Consider the following 18,766-nt stretch of genomic DNA (forward strand, 5'->3'; position numbering starts at 1 on the left):
GATGGATTTAACCTAACTTGACGGCTATAATCATTTCTATTTCTATGGATCACAATTACTATAAATATTTTATTTAAAAAAAAAAATAGACAGGCAGCTGTGGAGGGTATGGTTGGAAATTTTGAAAAGGGGTTTTTTTTTCTAAAAAAAATAAAATTAAGGGACACATTGTAATATTTAAAAATATATATAAATTGACCGGGATCAGCGATCAGTCAAACGATACAGGGCTTTCAATTGGTCCACCTGCGCCGTAAGGCAAAGAGTAACTTCCATGGACGGCGGCGACGGCGAAAACCTTATCAGGCGTGAGAACGAGAGTACGCCGGTAGCGGCACAGTACACGCCGACGAGCATTCTTTCCGACGAGCAAAGCTTGCTCTCCACTGGGCTGCTCGAGGGTTTACCCTTCTCGTACAAGTACAATGGGGTAAGCATCGAGATCTCTTTCGCCTTTTAGGTTCCTTTTATTTTCCAAATGGAGGTTTACATTGCGCGGAGTTCTGCTCTCAGGTGGAGGCGCAGGGGTTTATTGAAGGTTTTGGATTTCGTTTCAGTTGCTCTCCGTTGGATCGTCCCAAGGTTACGCTCTGTGATTTTTAATATATTTGATTTTCTTGTATGAATTGTGGCAAGAAAGATATTTAGACTTATAATCTGACTCGACGCACATGCTGCATTATGCACTGTGAAGATATTTATATTGGTAGTTAAAGTATTTATTACTTGCAAAATAACTATAATTACGAATTACAAGCTACTAAATGCGATAGCTTAATTTTTTAAAGTCAATTAGTTGAAATTAGTTTAAATAAACCAAACATGTGGAATGCTTGGGCTTTTTAAAACCATGCTCATAGCAGAAACAGTGATTTATCTTGTCGTACAATGTGTGGTATGCTAAGTACACCCATTCATCTTCATCAACCACAAAATTTTCCTCTTTGTGGTGCTTATTTAACATTGTGAAATTATTCTTTACTTTTAGTCTAGCAGCTAAATTTTTATATGATTTTTATTATAGGACATGGACTTCAATGAATCTACTTTTAGATAATAACAGTTTGCCCATGATGTAATGCTTTCTCAGTTTGTGTAATGAATTTCAGATACTATCTGCTCTCAAGTCTTCGAAGAATGCAGGTGGGATTTCAAATAATGTATTTTTGGATAGTGGGGTAACTCTTTATACAATAGTGAATAGATTGAAAGGCACACATCTTGGATCTCTCGACGAAGTTATTAAAGAAGTGATTCACTGCCCACCCAATATGGAACAGTTTCAAAAGTGGAAAGGTGAAAGCCTTTCTAAGTGATTTCAGTTTATTTCTCTTGTATTTTATGATTCAAGTTCGGTTGCATTGAATTATTGGATTCAAGAGGTTTATCTATTTCTTTTGCAGCATTGTTTGCGCCAAATGGACATGTCGGAATTATTGCTTCAATTGCAGATGAGACTAGGTATATTATTGAGCCATAGCTGGACATTTTATATATCATGTAGTAAGGCACAGTCACTTGGTAGGATATAATGGCTATTTTCCATTGGAATTTTCTCTTTGGTAATTTATGGCCCATTATATATCTTTATTCTTCACACAATCTTTCATAATGCCAAGTGACCACTAATCAGTTCCTTAAAAAGCATTTTTAGTTTAATTATTTGTTTATATACATTGTGAATTATCGCCAACATGCATTTTGTCATACTTTCCAGTTGAATTGGGTAAGAAACTCATTGTTCCTTTTTGTTCTGTTCCTTCAGTATCGAGGAGCAGGTATCAGGACTGGTGAAAGAGATTGATGATATTACTTTAAAATCAGCAGAAGATTCACCTTGTTGCTCTAATTTGACAAAGTTGCAGAGGCCTGATGAATCTTTTCTCAATCGATGTGATTTAGATAATCATTTCTTGATCAAGAAGCAAGGAGTCGAATATGGTGTTGACTTGGTTTCAGATAATGAAGCACAAAAACATCACAAAGTGATGAGATATGGAGTAAATACAGAAGGGAAGAAGAACTTCTCTGAAACCCCTTATAAAAATCAACAGAGAAAAGTTGAAAAAATTACAGAAAATAGCCTCATTTTGAATGTCAAGAGCTTGCTCTTGACTGGAATCCTAGAGGGATTACCTGTAAATTATATAAAGGGCAAGGTCAAATTTCATCATATGCTAATTGCTTTCTCCTAACTTTTTTCTTCCTTCTGTAAATGTTTGTGTTATGTTCTACATAAATGGTTGGTTATTTCCAGGCAAGGCTTCATGGAATCATAAGCAATCTTGGGTACCGTTGTGGTTGCTCCTCATGTAACTATAACAATGTTAGTTGCTATCCTTTTCCCATTCTCTTCAACTGAAACTGCTTGTCAGCTTTTAACTAGCACACTGCTTATACTAAAGCACCTACTTGATCCATATTCTTGTGTAGCTGAATTTATTCCTCCAATATCCATTAATCTTTGGTTGCTAGCGAGCACAAAAGCAGTCTATATTTTTATATTGCAGCTACGACTACAACTAGGTCTTGTATTTGCAAAATTTTTCATGCATCTCATTTTTCCCCAGTCTATATTGCTCCGATATGTAATTTAGGTAGTTCTATGGTAGTCTAATTAGTAGAGTAAATCCAATTTTTTTCTACTCGGGTTGGGTTATATAAAATAAGTAATAAATCTTATGAGATTATTATAATGTGAAATACTTCTGTTTTCTGAAATCATGACATTCAATATGTAGGTGCTTTCTGCTCTTGAATTTGAAAAGCATGCGGATATGACTTCAAAAAATCAAAATAATTACATCTTTTTGGAGTGTGGTATAACTATCTATCAGTTAGTGAAAATCTTGAAGGATAGACATATTCAACTTGGGTCACTTCATAAAGTGTTAATGGAGTTTCAGATCCAACCTTCTATAGAACACTTCGAGAAATGGAAAGGTAACTCAGGTATGCAACCTTTTTCAAATTTTTCTTGTAGAGATTTTCTATTATGAACTTTTTGTTGGTTGATTCTATTAACGATACTAGGGTTCAATCTTCTCATTAGATTAAGATTTAGATATTTATGTTTTTTTTTGTTTCTGTTTCTAGGATCATTCTCTGTGGATATCAATCAAAATGAAATCAGCAAAGATGTGGATGAAACTGAACCTAATGACCTGAAAATTCAAATTACAGATGACTCAGTTCTACAGTGAGTCATTATCAGAATCCATATTATTACAGTTTCCTTCTAACAAGTATTATATTTGAATTTTCTGTGGAAATATCATTTACTATAGAAAGATATACTTAATTAAGCTAAAATTAATTAATAAGGTGCACTTTATGTTAAAAATATTTATTTTACTAATTCATCATTCACATTGTTTTTTTTAAAAAATCTAAACGGTATCATGACTATTTGGCGTCAACCCCATAGATTATAGCTCTCTTGTTCTCTATGGAAGACTATATCATTACTAATACCCCAGTTAGTTTCTTTATTTCTGATATATTAGTCATCATACATTCTTGATTTAAAAATTATTGTGTTCTAACCGAAACTTGTTTATTCAAAACTACATGAAAAAAAAAGACCACCGGACTCATGCAATTATGCTAGTTGGTTTTATATACTCTTAAACGTCAAATTAACATATTCACAGGATAGAGATTGTTACACTTGAAGAGGCTGTTGGTTTTATATACTCTTAAATGCCAAATTAATCCATTCACAGGATGAAGATTGTTACAGTTGATGAGGTTTTAAAATAAGCGTAAGTATGCAATTGTTTTGTTTCCCATCTTGCTTTACTTGTGATTTATATGTGAGCAAAGGGTTTAATTATATTATAATCTTCCAAATCAACTTAACTAACTATTGTCAGCACCTGTAGGGGTGTTTTGAATATGACAATCAAACATGTAATTAAACATTGGATGCTTTTATTTTATCAAGCTTTTTCTGTTAGGCATCAGTGTGCTGGGAAAAAAATCTGAAACTGACAAAGATTTTTTTTTGGGTACGATTCTTAAATTTTTCTGTCAGCATAAGGGTCATTATTATAAAGGAAGAAACTTTTTGTTTATCCAATGTAAACTCCGAAAACAGGGCCTTGGGGCAAGAAGCAGGAAGCGACACAAAGTCAGCCTTATTTCTCGATAATATGAAAAGCTCCACGAGCTTCTCAAGACATGTAGAAGAATGCTATCCTTCTGTAGCTTCAAGTGTTACCTTGAGTTCTAAGCCATTTGGATCATCTATAGAGTTCGATTCTCATGCATTACCAAATATCACTGGAATTCCTGAATCAAAACAAATAGAAGAATGCCATCCTTCCCTAGCTTCAAGTGTTACTTTGAGTTCTAAGCCATTTGGATCATCTATAGAGCTCAATTCTCATGCATTGTCAAATATCACTGGGATTCCTGAATCAAGAAAAGTAGAAGAACGCTATCCTTCCCTAGCTTCAAATGTAAGTTCTAAGCCATTTGGATCATCGATAGTGTGCAATTCTCATGCATCCCCAAGGAAACATAAGGTTACTTCTCAAAGCGGTTCTAAGAAAAGGTGTGATTTACTCCGACAAAGGGTGAATCTATCTCCATTCCTGCCTTCTGAAAGCTGATTTAATTTGAGATATTTTTCTTTGTTTAGGGATAATAGCTTGCACCGTTTGATTTTCGACGAAAATGGTCTTCAAGATGGATCTAAATTGAATTACTGTGTAAAAGGAAAGGTATTTTTTTCATCATTTCCTGTCAAATTAGTTTCAGTTTTTTAGTTGATCCTTTTGTAATCATACGATTGCTTTCTTTATTTTTAGACAATCAAGACAGGTCGTAAAGAAGGGAATTGTATCATATGTGATTGCTGTCACAAGAAGGTACATTATTTCCATTTTTGTCATGTTGAATTGTACTTGTGGCATTAAAATTCTAAAACCAACTCTCTGTAATCAGATGAGTCCTTCACAGTTTGAAGCCCATGCTGGGTTCCATAAAAGGCGCCAACCGTAAGCTAATATTGTAACTTTGTTGATTGATTTGGAAAAATGAAGTACAAAACTAAAAAATTAGTTGGCTTAATTATATTTCTGTATTTGTGCAGATACCGCAACATTTATACTTCTGATGGGATAACACTCCATGACTTGTCGAGTGCTCTGTTTAATGGTCAGAAGTTGATAGCAAGTTCCAACAAATTATTATGTGCTACTTGCAGAACTGGAGGGAACCTGGTTTGCCGTGATGGTTGCACCAAAAACTTCCACCCAGGTGAAAGTAAATGAATATTTCAATAACCTTATACTAATTATAGTAGTCAGTATAACATTTTAATCTCCATATGCTCTTTAATATAATCAAATTCCCAAATTAGATTGTGAGACATATGCCTCTAGTGAAGGCAAAAAACTCCCGGAATACACTCCACCGAAGAAAGGGAAAAGATCGAAAAGGAGGCGTGCAGAGCTCCACCCAGGTGAAAGTAAATGAATATTTCAATAACCTTATACTAATTATAGTAGTCAGTATAACATTTTAATCTCCATATGCTCTTTAATATAATCAAATTCCCAAATTAGATTGTGAGACATATGCCTCTAGTGAAGGCAAAAAACTCCCGGAATACACTCCACCGAAGAAAGGGAAAAGATCGAAAAGGAGGCGTGCAGCGCTATAGGTTAGAACATCTCATGAACGGCACGACCCCAAAATCTGGTCAGTGTTATGCATCTCCCACAGAGAACATACACAAAATGCATCTCGCCCAGTTTTTACTTAGGATTTCTTTAAACTTTGTCGTCCTGTACAATTCGATCGAGTTAGAAGGGGATATGAGGGGGGAATCTAGCTGATTTATTTTTGTCAGACGTATTTGTGCATGAAATGTTATTCTATAAGAGTAGCCGTTTGATTTATCGAAAAGTGTGTGTTGATAGTTTAAATTTTGTTGCCGACAAGATTGTTTTCGAGTGAGGAGAGTTTGATGATTCTATTCGATATGGATTTCTCTCCTCCAAGGATTTAGGTAGTTTTAAGAGTGTTCAAGTTGTTTCTATGAGATAGATATTGAAATGTGTTTGGAATTTGTTGTGTTCCTCGTGTATTTCTTTTGCGAGATTGATTTTGATTTTTCGTATATCAACTCTATGTTTATAGATACTGAGGTATTTTCAAATTTGTTGTTTGCTTTGTTGGATTGAATTTGAATTTTCATAAAAACGATAGATATTAGGTATTTTCAAATGTATCATTCCTAGAGATGGGCACAAGGGAGGGAAAGTTTCTCGTTGGATAAGAATTTTCCGTGAGTAAAAATTTAATTAAATTAAAAAAATTGATCAATTGCTTTAATTAAATTAAAAAAAATTGATCAATTTAATCAAATTTAAAATTTTGATTTGGATTATTTCAAAATTTTAATTTTTTAAAAAATTAATCAATTTGATTAATTTAGTTTAATTTCGATTTTAAACTTATTTATTTCATTAAATTGAATTAATTAAAATAAAAAAATAATTTTATAAATATTTAAATTTATGAATTTTTAATTAATTGATAAATTTTTTATAATATTTAAAAATTTTAATTATTTTAATTAATTTAATTTTTAAAACTTAATTAATCAATATTTTATCATTTCAATTTGTTTAATTTTTATTTGAAAATTTAATTGATTCGGTTAATTCAAAAAAATTTAATTCAGTTCGATTTTAATTGAATACTCAATTTTATATACATCCATGAAGTATTATTGTATTGCCCTCGCAGCATAAGTTAAATTGGTTACAATTGATCAAACTTATTGAAATTGACAAATGTCAAATTTTGACAATGCTTTCCCTATTGAAATAGCGAATTTTATTTTTTTACAGAAAAAAAAAAACTATCAATCGATAAATCAATATTATACTTTGATTCTACTTTCTAAAGGAATATCAGCCTTCACAGTATCATTTCTATGGATCACACTTATTATAAATATTTTATTAAAAAATTTTAAAAAAAATTAAAAAAAAAAAGACAGGCTGCTGTGGAGGGTATGGTTGGAAATTTTGAAAAGTGGGCTTTTTTCTAGAAAAAAAATAAATTAAGGAACACATTGTAATATTTAAAAATATATATAAATTGACCGGATCAGCGATCGATCAAACCATCAGGGATTCAATTGGTCCACCGGACCGCGCCGTAAGGCAAAGAGTAACTTCCATGGACGGCGGCGACGGCGAAAACCTTGTCAGGCGTGAGAACGAGAGTACGCCGGTAGCGGCACAGTACACGCCGACGAGCATTCTTTCCGACGAGAAAAGCTTGCTCTCCACTGGGCTGCTCGAGGGTTTACCCTTCTCGTACAAGTACAATGGGGTAAGCATCGAGATCTCTTTAGCCTTTTAGGTTCCTTTTCTTTTCCAAATGGAGGTTTACATTCCGCGGAGTTCTGCTCTCAGGTGGAGGCGCAGGGGTTTATTGAAGGTTTTGGATTTCGTTTCAGTTGCTCTCCGTTGGATCGTCCCAAGGTTACGCTCTGTGATTTTTAATATATTTGATTTTCTTGTATGAATTGTGGCAAGAAAGATATTTAGACTTATAATCTGACTCGACGCACATGCTGCATTATGCATTGTGAAGATATTTATATTGGTAGTTAAAGTATTTATTACTTGCAAAATAACTATAATTACGAATTACAAGCTACTAAATGCGATAGCTTAGTTTTTTAAGTCAATTAGTTGAAATTAGTTTAAATAAACCAAACATGTGGAATGCTTTGGCTTTTTAAAACCATGCTCATAGCAGAAACAGTGATTTATCTTGTCGTACAATGTGTGGTATGCTTAGTACACCCATTCATCTTCATCAACCACAAAATTTTCCTCTTTGTGGTGCTTATTTAACATTGTGAAATTATTCTTTACTTTTAGTCTAGCAGCTAAATTTTTATATGATTTTTATTATAGGACATGGACTTCAATGAATCTACTTTTAGATAATAACATTTTGCCCATGATGTAATGCCTTCTCAGTTTGTGTAATGAATTTCAGATAGTATCTGCTCTCAAGTCTTCGAAGAATGCAGGTGGGATTTCAAATAATGTATTTTTGGATAGTGGGGTAACTATTTATACCATAGTGAATAGATTTAAAGGCACACATCTTGGATCTCTCGACGAAGTTATTAAAGAAGTGATTCACTGCCCACCCAATATGGAACAGTTTCAAAAGTGGAAAGGTGAAAGCCTTTCTAAGTGATTTCAGTTTATTTCTCTTGTATTTTATGATTCAAGTTCGGTTGCATTGAATTATTGGATTCAAGAGGTTTATCTATTTCTTTTGCAGCATTGTTTGCGCCAAATGGACATGTCGGAATTATTGCTTCAATTGCAGATGAGACTAGGTATAAACACATTGTAATATTTAAAAATATATATAAATTGACCGGATCAGCGATCAATCAAACGATACAGGGCTTTCAATTGGTCCACCGGACCGCGCCGTAAGGCAAAGAGTAACTTCCATGGACGGCGGCGACGGCGAAAACCTTATCAGGCGTGAGAACGAGAGTACGCCGGTAGCGGCACAGTACACGCCGACGAGCATTCTTTCCGACGAGCAAAGCTTGCTCTCCACTGGGCTGCTCGAGGGTTTACCCTTCTCGTACAAGTACAATGGGGTAAGCATCGAGATCTCTTTCGCCTTTTAGGTTCCTTTTATTTTCCAAATGGAGGTTTACATTGCGCGGAGTTCTGCTCTCAGGTGGAGGCGCAGGGGTTTATTGAAGGTTTTGGATTTCGTTTCAGTTGCTCTCCATTGGATCGTCCCAAGGTTACGCTCTGTGATTTTTAATATATTTGATTTTCTTGTATGAATTGTGGCAAGAAAGATATTTAGACTTATAATCTGACTCGACGCACATGCTGCATTATGCATTGTGAAGATATTTATATTGGTAGTTAAAGTATTTATTACTTGCAAAATAACTATAATTACGAATTACAAGCTACTAAATGCGATAGCTTAGTTTTTTAAGTCAATTAGTTGAAATTAGTTTAAATAAACCAAACATGTGGAATGCTTGGGCTTTTTAAAACCATGCTCATAGCAGAAACAGTGATTTATCTTGTCGTACAATGTGTGGTATGCTAAGTACACCCATTCATCTTCATCAACCACAAAATTTTCCTCTTTGTGGTGCTTATTTAACATTGTGAAATTATTCTTTACTTTTAGTCTAGCAGCTAAATTTTTATATGATTTTTATTATAGGACATGGACTTCAATGAATCTACTTTTAGATAATAACAGTTTGCCCATGATGTAATGCTTTCTCAGTTTGTGTAATGAATTTCAGATAGTATCTGCTCTCAAGTCTTCGAAGAATGCAGGTGGGATTTCAAATAATGTATTTTTGGATAGTGGGGTAACTCTTTATACAATAGTGAATAGATTGAAAGGCACACATCTTGGATCTCTCGACGAAGTTATTAAAGAAGTGATTCACTGCCCACCCAATATGGAACAGTTTCAAAAGTGGAAAGGTGAAAGCCTTTCTAAGTGATTTCAGTTTATTTCTCTTGTATTTTATGATTCAAGTTCGGTTGCATTGAATTATTGGATTCAAGAGGTTTATCTATTTCTTTTGCAGCATTGTTTGCGCCAAATGGACATGTCGGAATTATTGCTTCAATTGCAGATGAGACTAGGTATATTATTGAGCCATAGCTGGACATTTTATATATCATGTAGTAAGGCACAGTCACTTGGTAGGATATAATGGCTATTTTCCATTGGAATTTTCTCTTTGGTAATTTATGGCCCATTATATATCTTTATTCTTCACACAATCTTTCATAATGCCAAGTGACCACTAATCAGTTCCTTAAAAAGCATTTTTAGTTTAATGATTTGTTTATATACATTGTGAATTATCACCAACATGCATTTTGTCATACTTTCCAGTTGAATTGGGTAAGAAACTCATTGTTCCTTTTTGTTCTGTTCCTTCAGTATCGAGGAGCAGGTATCAGGACTGGTGAAAGAGATTGATGATATTACTTTAAAATCAGCAGAAGATTCACCTTGTTGCTCTAATTTGACAAAGTTGCAGAGGCCTGATGAATCTTTTCTCAATCGATGTGATTTAGATAATCATTTCTTGAGCAAGAAGCAAGGAGTCGAATATGGTGTTGACTTGGTTTCAGATAATGAAGCACAAAAACATCACAAAGTGATGAGATATGGAGTAAATACAGAAGGGAAGAAGAACTTCTCTGAAACCCCTTATAAAAATCAACAGAGAAAAGTTGAAAAAATTACAGAAAATAGCCTCATTTTGAATGTCAAGAGCTTGCTCTTGACTGGAATCCTAGAGGGATTACCTGTAAATTATATAAAGGGCAAGGTCAAATTTCATCATATGCTAATTGCTTTCTCCTAACTTTTTTCTTCCTTCTGTAAATGTTTGTGTTATGTTCTACATAAATGGTTGGTTATTTCCAGGCAAGGCTTCATGGAATCATAAGCAATCTTGGGTACCGTTGTGGTTGCTCCTCATGTAACTATAACAATGTTAGTTGCTATCCTTTTCCCATTCTCTTCAACTGAAACTGCTTGTCAGCTTTTAACTAGCACACTGCTTATACTAAAGCACCTACTTGATCCATATTCTTGTGTAGCTGAATTTATTCCTCCAATATCCATTAATCTTTGGTTGCTAGCGAGCACAAAAGCAGTCTATATTTTTATATTGCAGCTACGACTACAACTACGTCTTGTATTTGCAAAATTTTTCATGCATCTCATTTTTCCCCAGTCTATATTGCTCTGATATGTAATTTAGGTAGTTCTATGGTAGTCTAATTAGTAGAGTAAATCCAATTTTTTTCTACTCGGGTTGGGTTATATAAAATAAGTTATAAATCTTATGAGATTATTATAATGTGAAATACTTCTGTTTTCTGAAATCATGACATTCAATATGTAGGTGCTTTCTGCTCTTGAATTTGAAAAGCATGCGGATATGACTTCAAAAAATCAAAATAATTACATCTTTTTGGAGTGTGGTATAACTATCTATCAGTTAGTGAAAATCTTGAAGGATAGACATATTCAACTTGGGTCACTTCATAAAGTGTTAATGGAGTTTCAGATCCAACCTTCTATAGAACACTTCGAGAAATGGAAAGGTAACTCAGGTATGCAACCTTTTTCAAATTTTTCTTGTAGAGATTTTCTATTATGAACTTTTTGTTGGTTGATTCTATTAAAGATACTAGGGTTCAATCTTCTCATTAGATTAAGATTTAGATATTTATGTTTTTTTTTGTTTCTGTTTCTAGGATCATTCTCTGTGGATATCAATCAAAATGAAATCAGCAAAGATGTGGATGAAACTGAACCTAATGACCTGAAAATTCAAATTACAGATGACTCAGTTCTACAGTGAGTCATTATCAGAATCCATATTATTACAGTTTCCTTCTAACAAGTATTATATTTGAATTTTCTGTGGAAATATCATTTACTATAGAAAGATATACTTAATTAAGCTAAAATTAATTAATAAGGTGCACTTTATGTTAAAAATATTTATTTTACTAATTCATCATTCACATTGTTTTTTTTAAAAAATCTAAACGGTATCATGACTATTTGGCATCAACCCCATAGATTATAGCTCTCTTGTTCTCTATGGAAGACTATATCATTACTAATACCCCAGTTAGTTTCTTTATTTCTGATATATTAGTCATCATACATTCTTGATTTAAAAATTATTGTGTTCTAACCGAAACTTGTTTATTCAAAACTACATGAAAAAAAAAGACCACCGGACTCATGCAATTATGCTAGTTGGTTTTATATACTCTTAAACGTCAAATTAACATATTCACAGGATAGAGATTGTTACACTTGAAGAGGCTGTTGGTTTTATATACTCTTAAATGCCAAATTAATCCATTCACAGGATGAAGATTGTTACAGTTGATGAGGTTTTAAAATAAGCGTAAGTATGCAATTGTTTTGTTTCCCATCTTGCTTTACTTGTGATTTATATGTGAGCAAAGGGTTTAATTATATTATAATCTTCCAAATCAACTTAACTAACTATTGTCAGCACCTGTAGGGGTGTTTTGAATATGACAATCAAACATGTAATTAAACATTGGATGCTTTTATTTTATCAAGCTTTTTCTGTTAGGCATCAGTGTGCTGGGAAAAAAATCTGAAACTGACAAAGATTTTTTTTTGGGTACGATTCTTAAATTTTTCTGTCAGCATAAGGGTCATTATTATAAAGGAAGAAACTTTTTGTTTATCCAATGTAAACTCCGAAAACAGGGCCTTGGGGCGAGAAGCAGGAAGCGACACAAAGTCAGCCTTATTTCTCAATAATATGAAAAGCTCCATGAGCTTCTCAAGACATGTAGAAGAATGCTATCCTTCTGTAGCTTCAAGTGTTACCTTGAGTTCTAAGCCATTTGGATCATCTATAGAGTTCGATTCTCATGCATTACCAAATATCACTGGAATTCCTGAATCAAAACAAATAGAAGAATGCCATCCTTCCCTAGCTTCAAGTGTTACTTTGAGTTCTAAGCCATTTGGATCATCTATAGAGCTCAATTCTCATGCATTGTCAAATATCACTGGGATTCCTGAATCAAGAAAAGTAGAAGAACGCTATCCTTCCCTAGCTTCAAATGTGAGTTCTAAGCCATTTGGATCATCGATAGTGTGCAATTCTCATGCATCCCCAAGGAAACATAAGGTTACTTCTCAAAGCGGTTCTAAGAAAAGGTGTGATTTACTCCGACAAAGGGTGAATCTATCTCCATTCCTGCCTTCTGAAAGCTGATTTAATTTGAGATATTTTTCTTTGTTTAGGGATAATAGCTTGCACCGTTTGATTTTCGACGAAAATGGTCTTCAAGATGGATCTAAATTGAATTACTGTGTAAAAGGACAGGTATTTTTTTCATCATTTCCTGTCAAATTAGTTTCAGTTTTTTAGTTGATCCTTTTGTAATCATACGATTGCTTTCTTTATTTTTAGACAATCAAGACAGGTCGTAAAGAAGGGAATTGTATCATATGTGATTGCTGTCACAAGAAGGTACATTATTTCCATTTTTGTCATGTTGAATTGTACTTGTGGCATTAAAATTCTAAAACCAACTCTCTGTAATCAGATGAGTCCTTCACAGTTTGAAGCCCATGCTGGGTTCCATAAAAGGCGCCAACCGTAAGCTAATATTGTAACTTTGTTGATTGATTTGGAAAAATGAAGTACAAAACTAAAAAATTAGTTGGCTTAATTATATTTCTGTATTTGTGCAGATACCGCAACATTTATACTTCTGATGGGATAACACTCCATGACTTGTCGAGTGCTCTGTTTAATGGTCAGAAGTTGATAGCAAGTTCCAACAAATTATTATGTGCTACTTGCAGAACTGGAGGGAACCTGGTTTGCTGTGATGGTTGCACCAAAAACTTCCACCCAGGTGAAAGTAAATGAATATTTCAATAACCTTATACTAATTATAGTAGTCAGTATAACATTTTAATCTCCATATGCTCTTTAATATAATCAAATTCCCAAATTAATTTATCTGTTAACTAGTACAGCTAGTGCTCATTTGAACATTTTTTTAATGTAGTTCAAACATAATTATCAGGACGTTTAGATCTTATGTCATACTAAATGTTTTAAGGACTATTAGTGGCACCAGAATGTTGTCATATCTAACAACTTGGATAGCGCTATCTGTTTATATCCTTCTTCAAAAAGTTAGCTGGCATGCTTACTCATAGACTTGCCACAAATTTTCAGCTTGCTTGGAGTTACAAATTGTTCCCGGTGGTGAGTGTTACTGCCCACATTGCATGGATCTCAGGTTTAGACCTCATGCAATAAATGGTCGCTCAAGACTTCGCTTAATCACTGAAACAGATGAATTTCTTTGTTGCACCCTTTGCAAGTATGCTACCGTCTAGACTAAATGTTTTGATTCTTTTTTTGTTGCCATATTAAGTTACAAAATTGTCTCTTTCAATATATCCAGGGATGGCTCTTTCATTCTCGATGTTTTTAGTCCAAAAACAATTATTTTCTGTACACAAGTAGGCCACTTGTTTTCCCTTCAAGTTTTTTCTTTTGGCATTATTTATTGTAGCATGGTTTGATGACTTCTGCTTTTAGTGTGAAAGGGAGTACCATATCGGTTGTTTAAAGGATCATGGAGTGTGCGACCTAAAGGTGACTGCAGATTCCTTTGTTCTATTTAGTTATTATGCTGACCTAACATGATAAAGACTGTTCAGAGGCACCATTGCTATTTCTATTTATAAGATTTGATGCAGGAAGTCCCGTTGGATTGCACGTGGTTCTGTTCTGTAGAATGTGAATCAATTCATTCTAGTCTGCGAAACTTAGTTGATGATGGTGAAAAGTATTTTCCAGATTGGCTATGCAGTTCGTTAAAAACTTCTGGGTGTGATTTGAGTGATGCCCTTGAAGCTGGTATCTACTGGCAACTTTTGAGTGGTAACTATGTTAGTGACAAATTGAAGCTTGATAAGACTATTGAAGTTTTCAAAGTAAGTTTTATTTTTGATTGATGGGAGAAAAATATTTTAATGTTTTTCTAAAATCACATGCACTCTGTTTCTTTGGGTGAACATGCATCAATTGCTTGTCTTTATTTACACTTGTGTAGAAGTACTTATATGCGAATAAAGGCTTTTGGTCTGGCTCAACATAGTGCAAATATACTTGTTCTGAAAGTTAAGAGTAGGTATATAGGCGCGACCACCTTTTATTAGAAGTATCTCTTTTCCATACTATGAATTGGAACCAGAGTTAGGCAAAACTGAATTATGGCTTAGGTCTTGATTTGGACCCAGTTTGATCATCTAGATGTTTCATTGAGATAGATGCATGAGGTAATCCTACCATGGTAAAGATATGGTCATATTATACAATTGTATAAAGACGAACTATTAATGCATGTTGGCATGCGTTAGATGATTTACCACTAAACTGATATTTTCAAATTGCATCACCAAACTGTCAAGAAATAGATCACCACTACCACAAGGTCTAGTAGCAAAATCACCTAAGTGAACTTTACTACCTCTTAAGAAGTTCCTCGCATCACTGCAAAATTTCACATTTATCTGTGCTCAATTATTCCAGTTAGAAAGTTGAAATTCCTTGCATGACCTGTCACGAGTAGATCAGCAATCAGCAATAATCTGTCTTTGAAAGCACAGGATCAAATGCACTTCCATCAAAAGTGGACAACCAATAAGTGATTCTCATGTTCTTTTTGAGTCATAATAGAAGAATTAAGGAAGCAAAAGCCATCTAAATGGAACTTGACCACCCAATACTGGAGACTGTCAATAATCTGTAGTTGCTAATGGAGGAATGAATGCTACTGAAGGATCGAGGGCTCGCTATAGAATCTAGGGTACCCACTGCATCAGTAATCTGTGTGTGTGACTCAAAGTCAATGATGCTATCTTTTAATGATAACAATTGGCAAGCAGGTGTGGTGCCTGAAAAGTTTGGTCAACATACTTATACTAGGATGATCCCCAACCCCATCACTGCTTATTGGTTAATGTAGTTTCTTCCCCCTGTTTGCTTAATTAGGTATTCAACTGCACAATGAGGATATTTGTGTTCTATCAAATTTTAATGTGATCAATTTTCTGACAGTAGGAAGTATATTATCCTATCATCAGTGGAGGCAATGATTTCCTAACTTCTATGGTTTATGGGTAAGTTTTATTTATTTGTTTATTTGTCTTTTGTGTGTGTGCACTTGTATGTCATGTGTACCATTTTGTATTTTTGCAGTGAAGATGCAGCAGGCAAATTGCTTGGAGGAGTATATTGTGTAATCATTGCTGTAAAGTAATATTAATTTTCCTCTTTAACAAAAGTTATTTTGTTCTTATGTTTAAGTCCATTGGCCAAGCTTGGTTGCAGATGGCATCTGCAATCTTATTTGGATGGCTCTTTAGCCTTAAATCTTTTATAGCTTAATTCTTTTTCTGTAAAATTCAGGTCGGTCATTATATCAGCTGCGATCTTTAGGGTTTTCGGTCGGCATGTTGCAGAAATCCCTTTGGTGGCTACCTGTGAAAAATACCGAGGAAAGGTGAGTAGGCATTTACAGTGTTTTTTCTCCATCCTAATTGAGTCAAAATCTTAAGCTTGCCTCGGCTAAAACATTGCTAACCGATACACAATTGAGATTCTTCTTATGTTTTTCTTCTACTCGGAATCAGGATTACTTTCTTTTCTCACTAGTCGAGCAAATATTATCTAGCTTGGAAGTCGAGTGCATCATAGTTCCCACTACCAAAGATATGCTCTCATTATGGACAGACAAGCTTGGGTTTTCAGAAATGTCGGAGGAAAAGGTGAGCTCCTCTCTCATGCTAAAGTTGTTGCCAATTCGGTTTATCGATAATATCGTTGGTGTGAGCAAAACACTTGGATTGTGTCCAATGTGTGCTTGAAATATGCTTTTCTTTTTGTATGAACAGTTGAAGGCATATTTGATGGAGTATCCACTGATGATGTTTGAGTCGACAACTATTCTGGAGAAGCTGATTGTCAGGGAGGCGATCGTGCCAAGTCAACAAGAAGCCATGTCTACTGAGGAGCACGCGCCCGAAGAGGCACAACTGGAAGTGTCCAGTCAGTTGGAAGAAGCTACTTCAGCAAGAGGGGGCCATGGTCCTGAAGAAATGGAGATAGATGAGGTCTGCCCAATGGAGGAGGAAACCACATCAGCAGAAGGGGATCATGTGCCTAAAGAAATCGTTATGTGCGAGGTCGATGCCATGGAGCTCATACTGCCAAGTCAGCAGGAGGCCACATCAGCAGCAGGAGGACATGCAACCAAAGAAGTTGAGGTACAAATGGCAGAACTAAATCAACAGGATCAAGCTACAACAGCACAAGGGGATCATGCTCCTCAAGGAATCGAAATACACGAGGTCGACACATTGGAGCTCATAGTGCCAGGTCAGGTGGAGGCCACATCAGCAGATAGACGGCATGCATCCGAAGAAATTGAAGTGCAAGTGGTTTATCCCGAGGAGGCCAGAGTGTCAAGCCAGCAGGAGTCCACATCAGCAGCAGGAGGACATGCAACCAAAGACGTTGAGGTACAAATGGCAGAACTAAATCAACAGGATCAAGCTACAACAGCACAAGGGGATCATGCTCCTCAAGAAATCGAGATACACGAGGTTGACACATTGGAGCTCATAGTGCCAGGTCAGCTGGAGGCCACATCAGCAGACAGATGGCAAGCACCCAAAGACATTGAAATGCAAGTGGTTTATCCTGAGGAGGCCAGAGTGTCAAGCCAGCTGGAGGCCACATCAGCAGCAGCAGGACATGCAACCAAAGAAGTTGAGGTACAAATGGCAGAACCAAATCAACAGGATCAAGTTACAACAGCACAAGGGGATCATGCTCCTCAAGGAATTGAATTACACGAGGTCGACACATTGGAGCTCATAGTGCCAGGTCAGCTGGAGGCCACATCAGCAGATAGGTGGCATGCACCCGAAGACATTGAAGTGCAACTGGTTTATCCTGAGGAGGTCAGAGTGTCAAGCCAGCAGGAGGCCACATCAGCAGCAGGAGGACATGCAACCATAGAAGTTGAGGTACAAATGGCAGAATTAAATCAACAGGATCAAGCTACAACAGCACAAGAGGATCATGCTCCTCAAGGAATCGAGATACACGAGCTCGACGCATCGGGGCTCATAGTGCCAGGTCAACTGGAGGCCACATCAGCAGCAAGACGGCATGCACCCGAAGAAATTGAAGTGCAAGTGGTTTACCCTGAGGTGGCCAGAGTGTCAAGCCAGCAGGAGGCCACATCAGCAGCAGGACATGCAACCAAAGAAGTTGAGGTACAAATGGCAGAACTAAATCAACAGGATCAAGCTACAACAGCACAAGGGGATCATGCTCCTCAAGAAATCGAGATACACGAGGTTGACACATTGGAGCTCATAGTGCCAGGTCAGCTGGAGGCCACATCAGCAGACAGATGGCAAGCACCCAAAGACATTGAAATGCAAGTGGTTTATCCTGAGGAGGCCAGAGTGTCAAGCCAGCAGGAGGCCACATCAGCAGCAGGAGGACATGCAACCAAAGAAGTTGAGGTACAAATGGCAGAACTAAATCAACAGGATCAAGCTACAACAGCACAAGGGGATCATGCTCCTCAAGGAATCGAGATACACGAGGTCGACACATTGGAGCTCGTAGTGCCAGGTCAACTGGCAGCCACATCAGCAGCAAGACGGCACGCACCCGAAGAAATTGAAGTGCAAGTGGTTTACCCTGAGGTGGCCAGAGTGTCAAGCCAACATGAGTCCATCGTGCCGAATCACCAGGAGGCTGCATCAGTAGGCAGGCATGAGCCTGAAGAAATGATGATGGCACAAGAGCTCAATCCCAAAGACCCTATAGTGCCAAGTCAGCAGGAGGCCATGTCAGCTGAAGCGCAGAAACTTGAGCTTATAATGCCAAGTCAACAAGAGGCCACATCAGCAAAAATCAAGGCAGAACAGGTCTATCGAAGGCGAGGGCGCTCGACTAAGGAAATCAAGGTGGACAAGGTCTATCAGAGGCGTTTATGGACCAAGTGGAGAGGAGCAAGTGCTCCTGATTCTTAGCTCAGTTTTGTTTCCTATTTCGAAGTATCCATGATTTTTGATCTTGTAACTC

The 18,766-nt window shown here is 36.0% G+C and overlaps 1 protein-coding gene across 1 annotated transcript; it reads left to right on the plus strand.

The window, feature by feature from the left end:
- The first annotated feature begins 1,954 nt into the window (after positions 1-1,954).
- Positions 1,955-18,714, plus strand: LOC141826944 (uncharacterized). The gene is made up of 37 exons (XM_074714258.1): positions 1,955-2,159; positions 2,258-2,326; positions 2,742-2,943; positions 3,097-3,199; positions 3,726-3,750; positions 3,960-4,558; positions 4,646-4,727; positions 4,815-4,874; positions 4,951-5,003; positions 5,099-5,265; positions 5,369-5,470; positions 5,574-5,657; positions 7,133-7,356; positions 7,440-7,508; positions 8,035-8,068; positions 8,457-8,662; positions 8,746-8,814; positions 9,341-9,527; positions 9,635-9,692; positions 9,997-10,390; positions 10,489-10,557; positions 10,973-11,183; positions 11,328-11,430; positions 12,331-12,789; positions 12,877-12,958; positions 13,046-13,105; positions 13,182-13,234; positions 13,330-13,496; positions 13,826-13,973; positions 14,058-14,115; positions 14,195-14,251; positions 14,356-14,592; positions 15,722-15,780; positions 15,860-15,916; positions 16,070-16,163; positions 16,294-16,428; positions 16,555-18,714. The coding sequence occupies exons 1-37, from the start codon at positions 1,989-1,991 to the stop codon at positions 18,712-18,714; spliced, it is 7,167 nt and encodes a 2,388-aa protein (XP_074570359.1). The 5' UTR covers positions 1,955-1,988.
- The last annotated feature ends 52 nt before the right edge of the window (positions 18,715-18,766 follow it).

Source organism: Curcuma longa, chromosome 4, assembly GCF_044706935.1.
Source record: "Curcuma longa cultivar G26 ecotype Majalengka, Jawa Barat chromosome 4, ITB_CL_G26_1.1, whole genome shotgun sequence".
Lineage (NCBI taxonomy): Eukaryota > Viridiplantae > Streptophyta > Magnoliopsida > Zingiberales > Zingiberaceae > Curcuma > Curcuma longa.

What these genes read in the sequence shown, in the direction of transcription:
- LOC141826944 (XM_074714258.1), top strand. Translation starts at nt 1,989, where the DNA reads ATGAGATATGGAGTAAATACAGAAGGGAAGAAGAACTTCTCTGAAACC. An exon ending in GTGATTGCTGTCACAAGAAG is followed by an intron (nt 4,875 to 4,950) that starts GTACATTATTTC and finishes CTCTGTAATCAG; the next exon opens with ATGAGTCCTTCACAGTTTGA. An exon ending in CAAAGCGGTTCTAAGAAAAG is followed by an intron (nt 12,790 to 12,876) that starts GTGTGATTTACT and finishes TTCTTTGTTTAG; the next exon opens with GGATAATAGCTTGCACCGTT.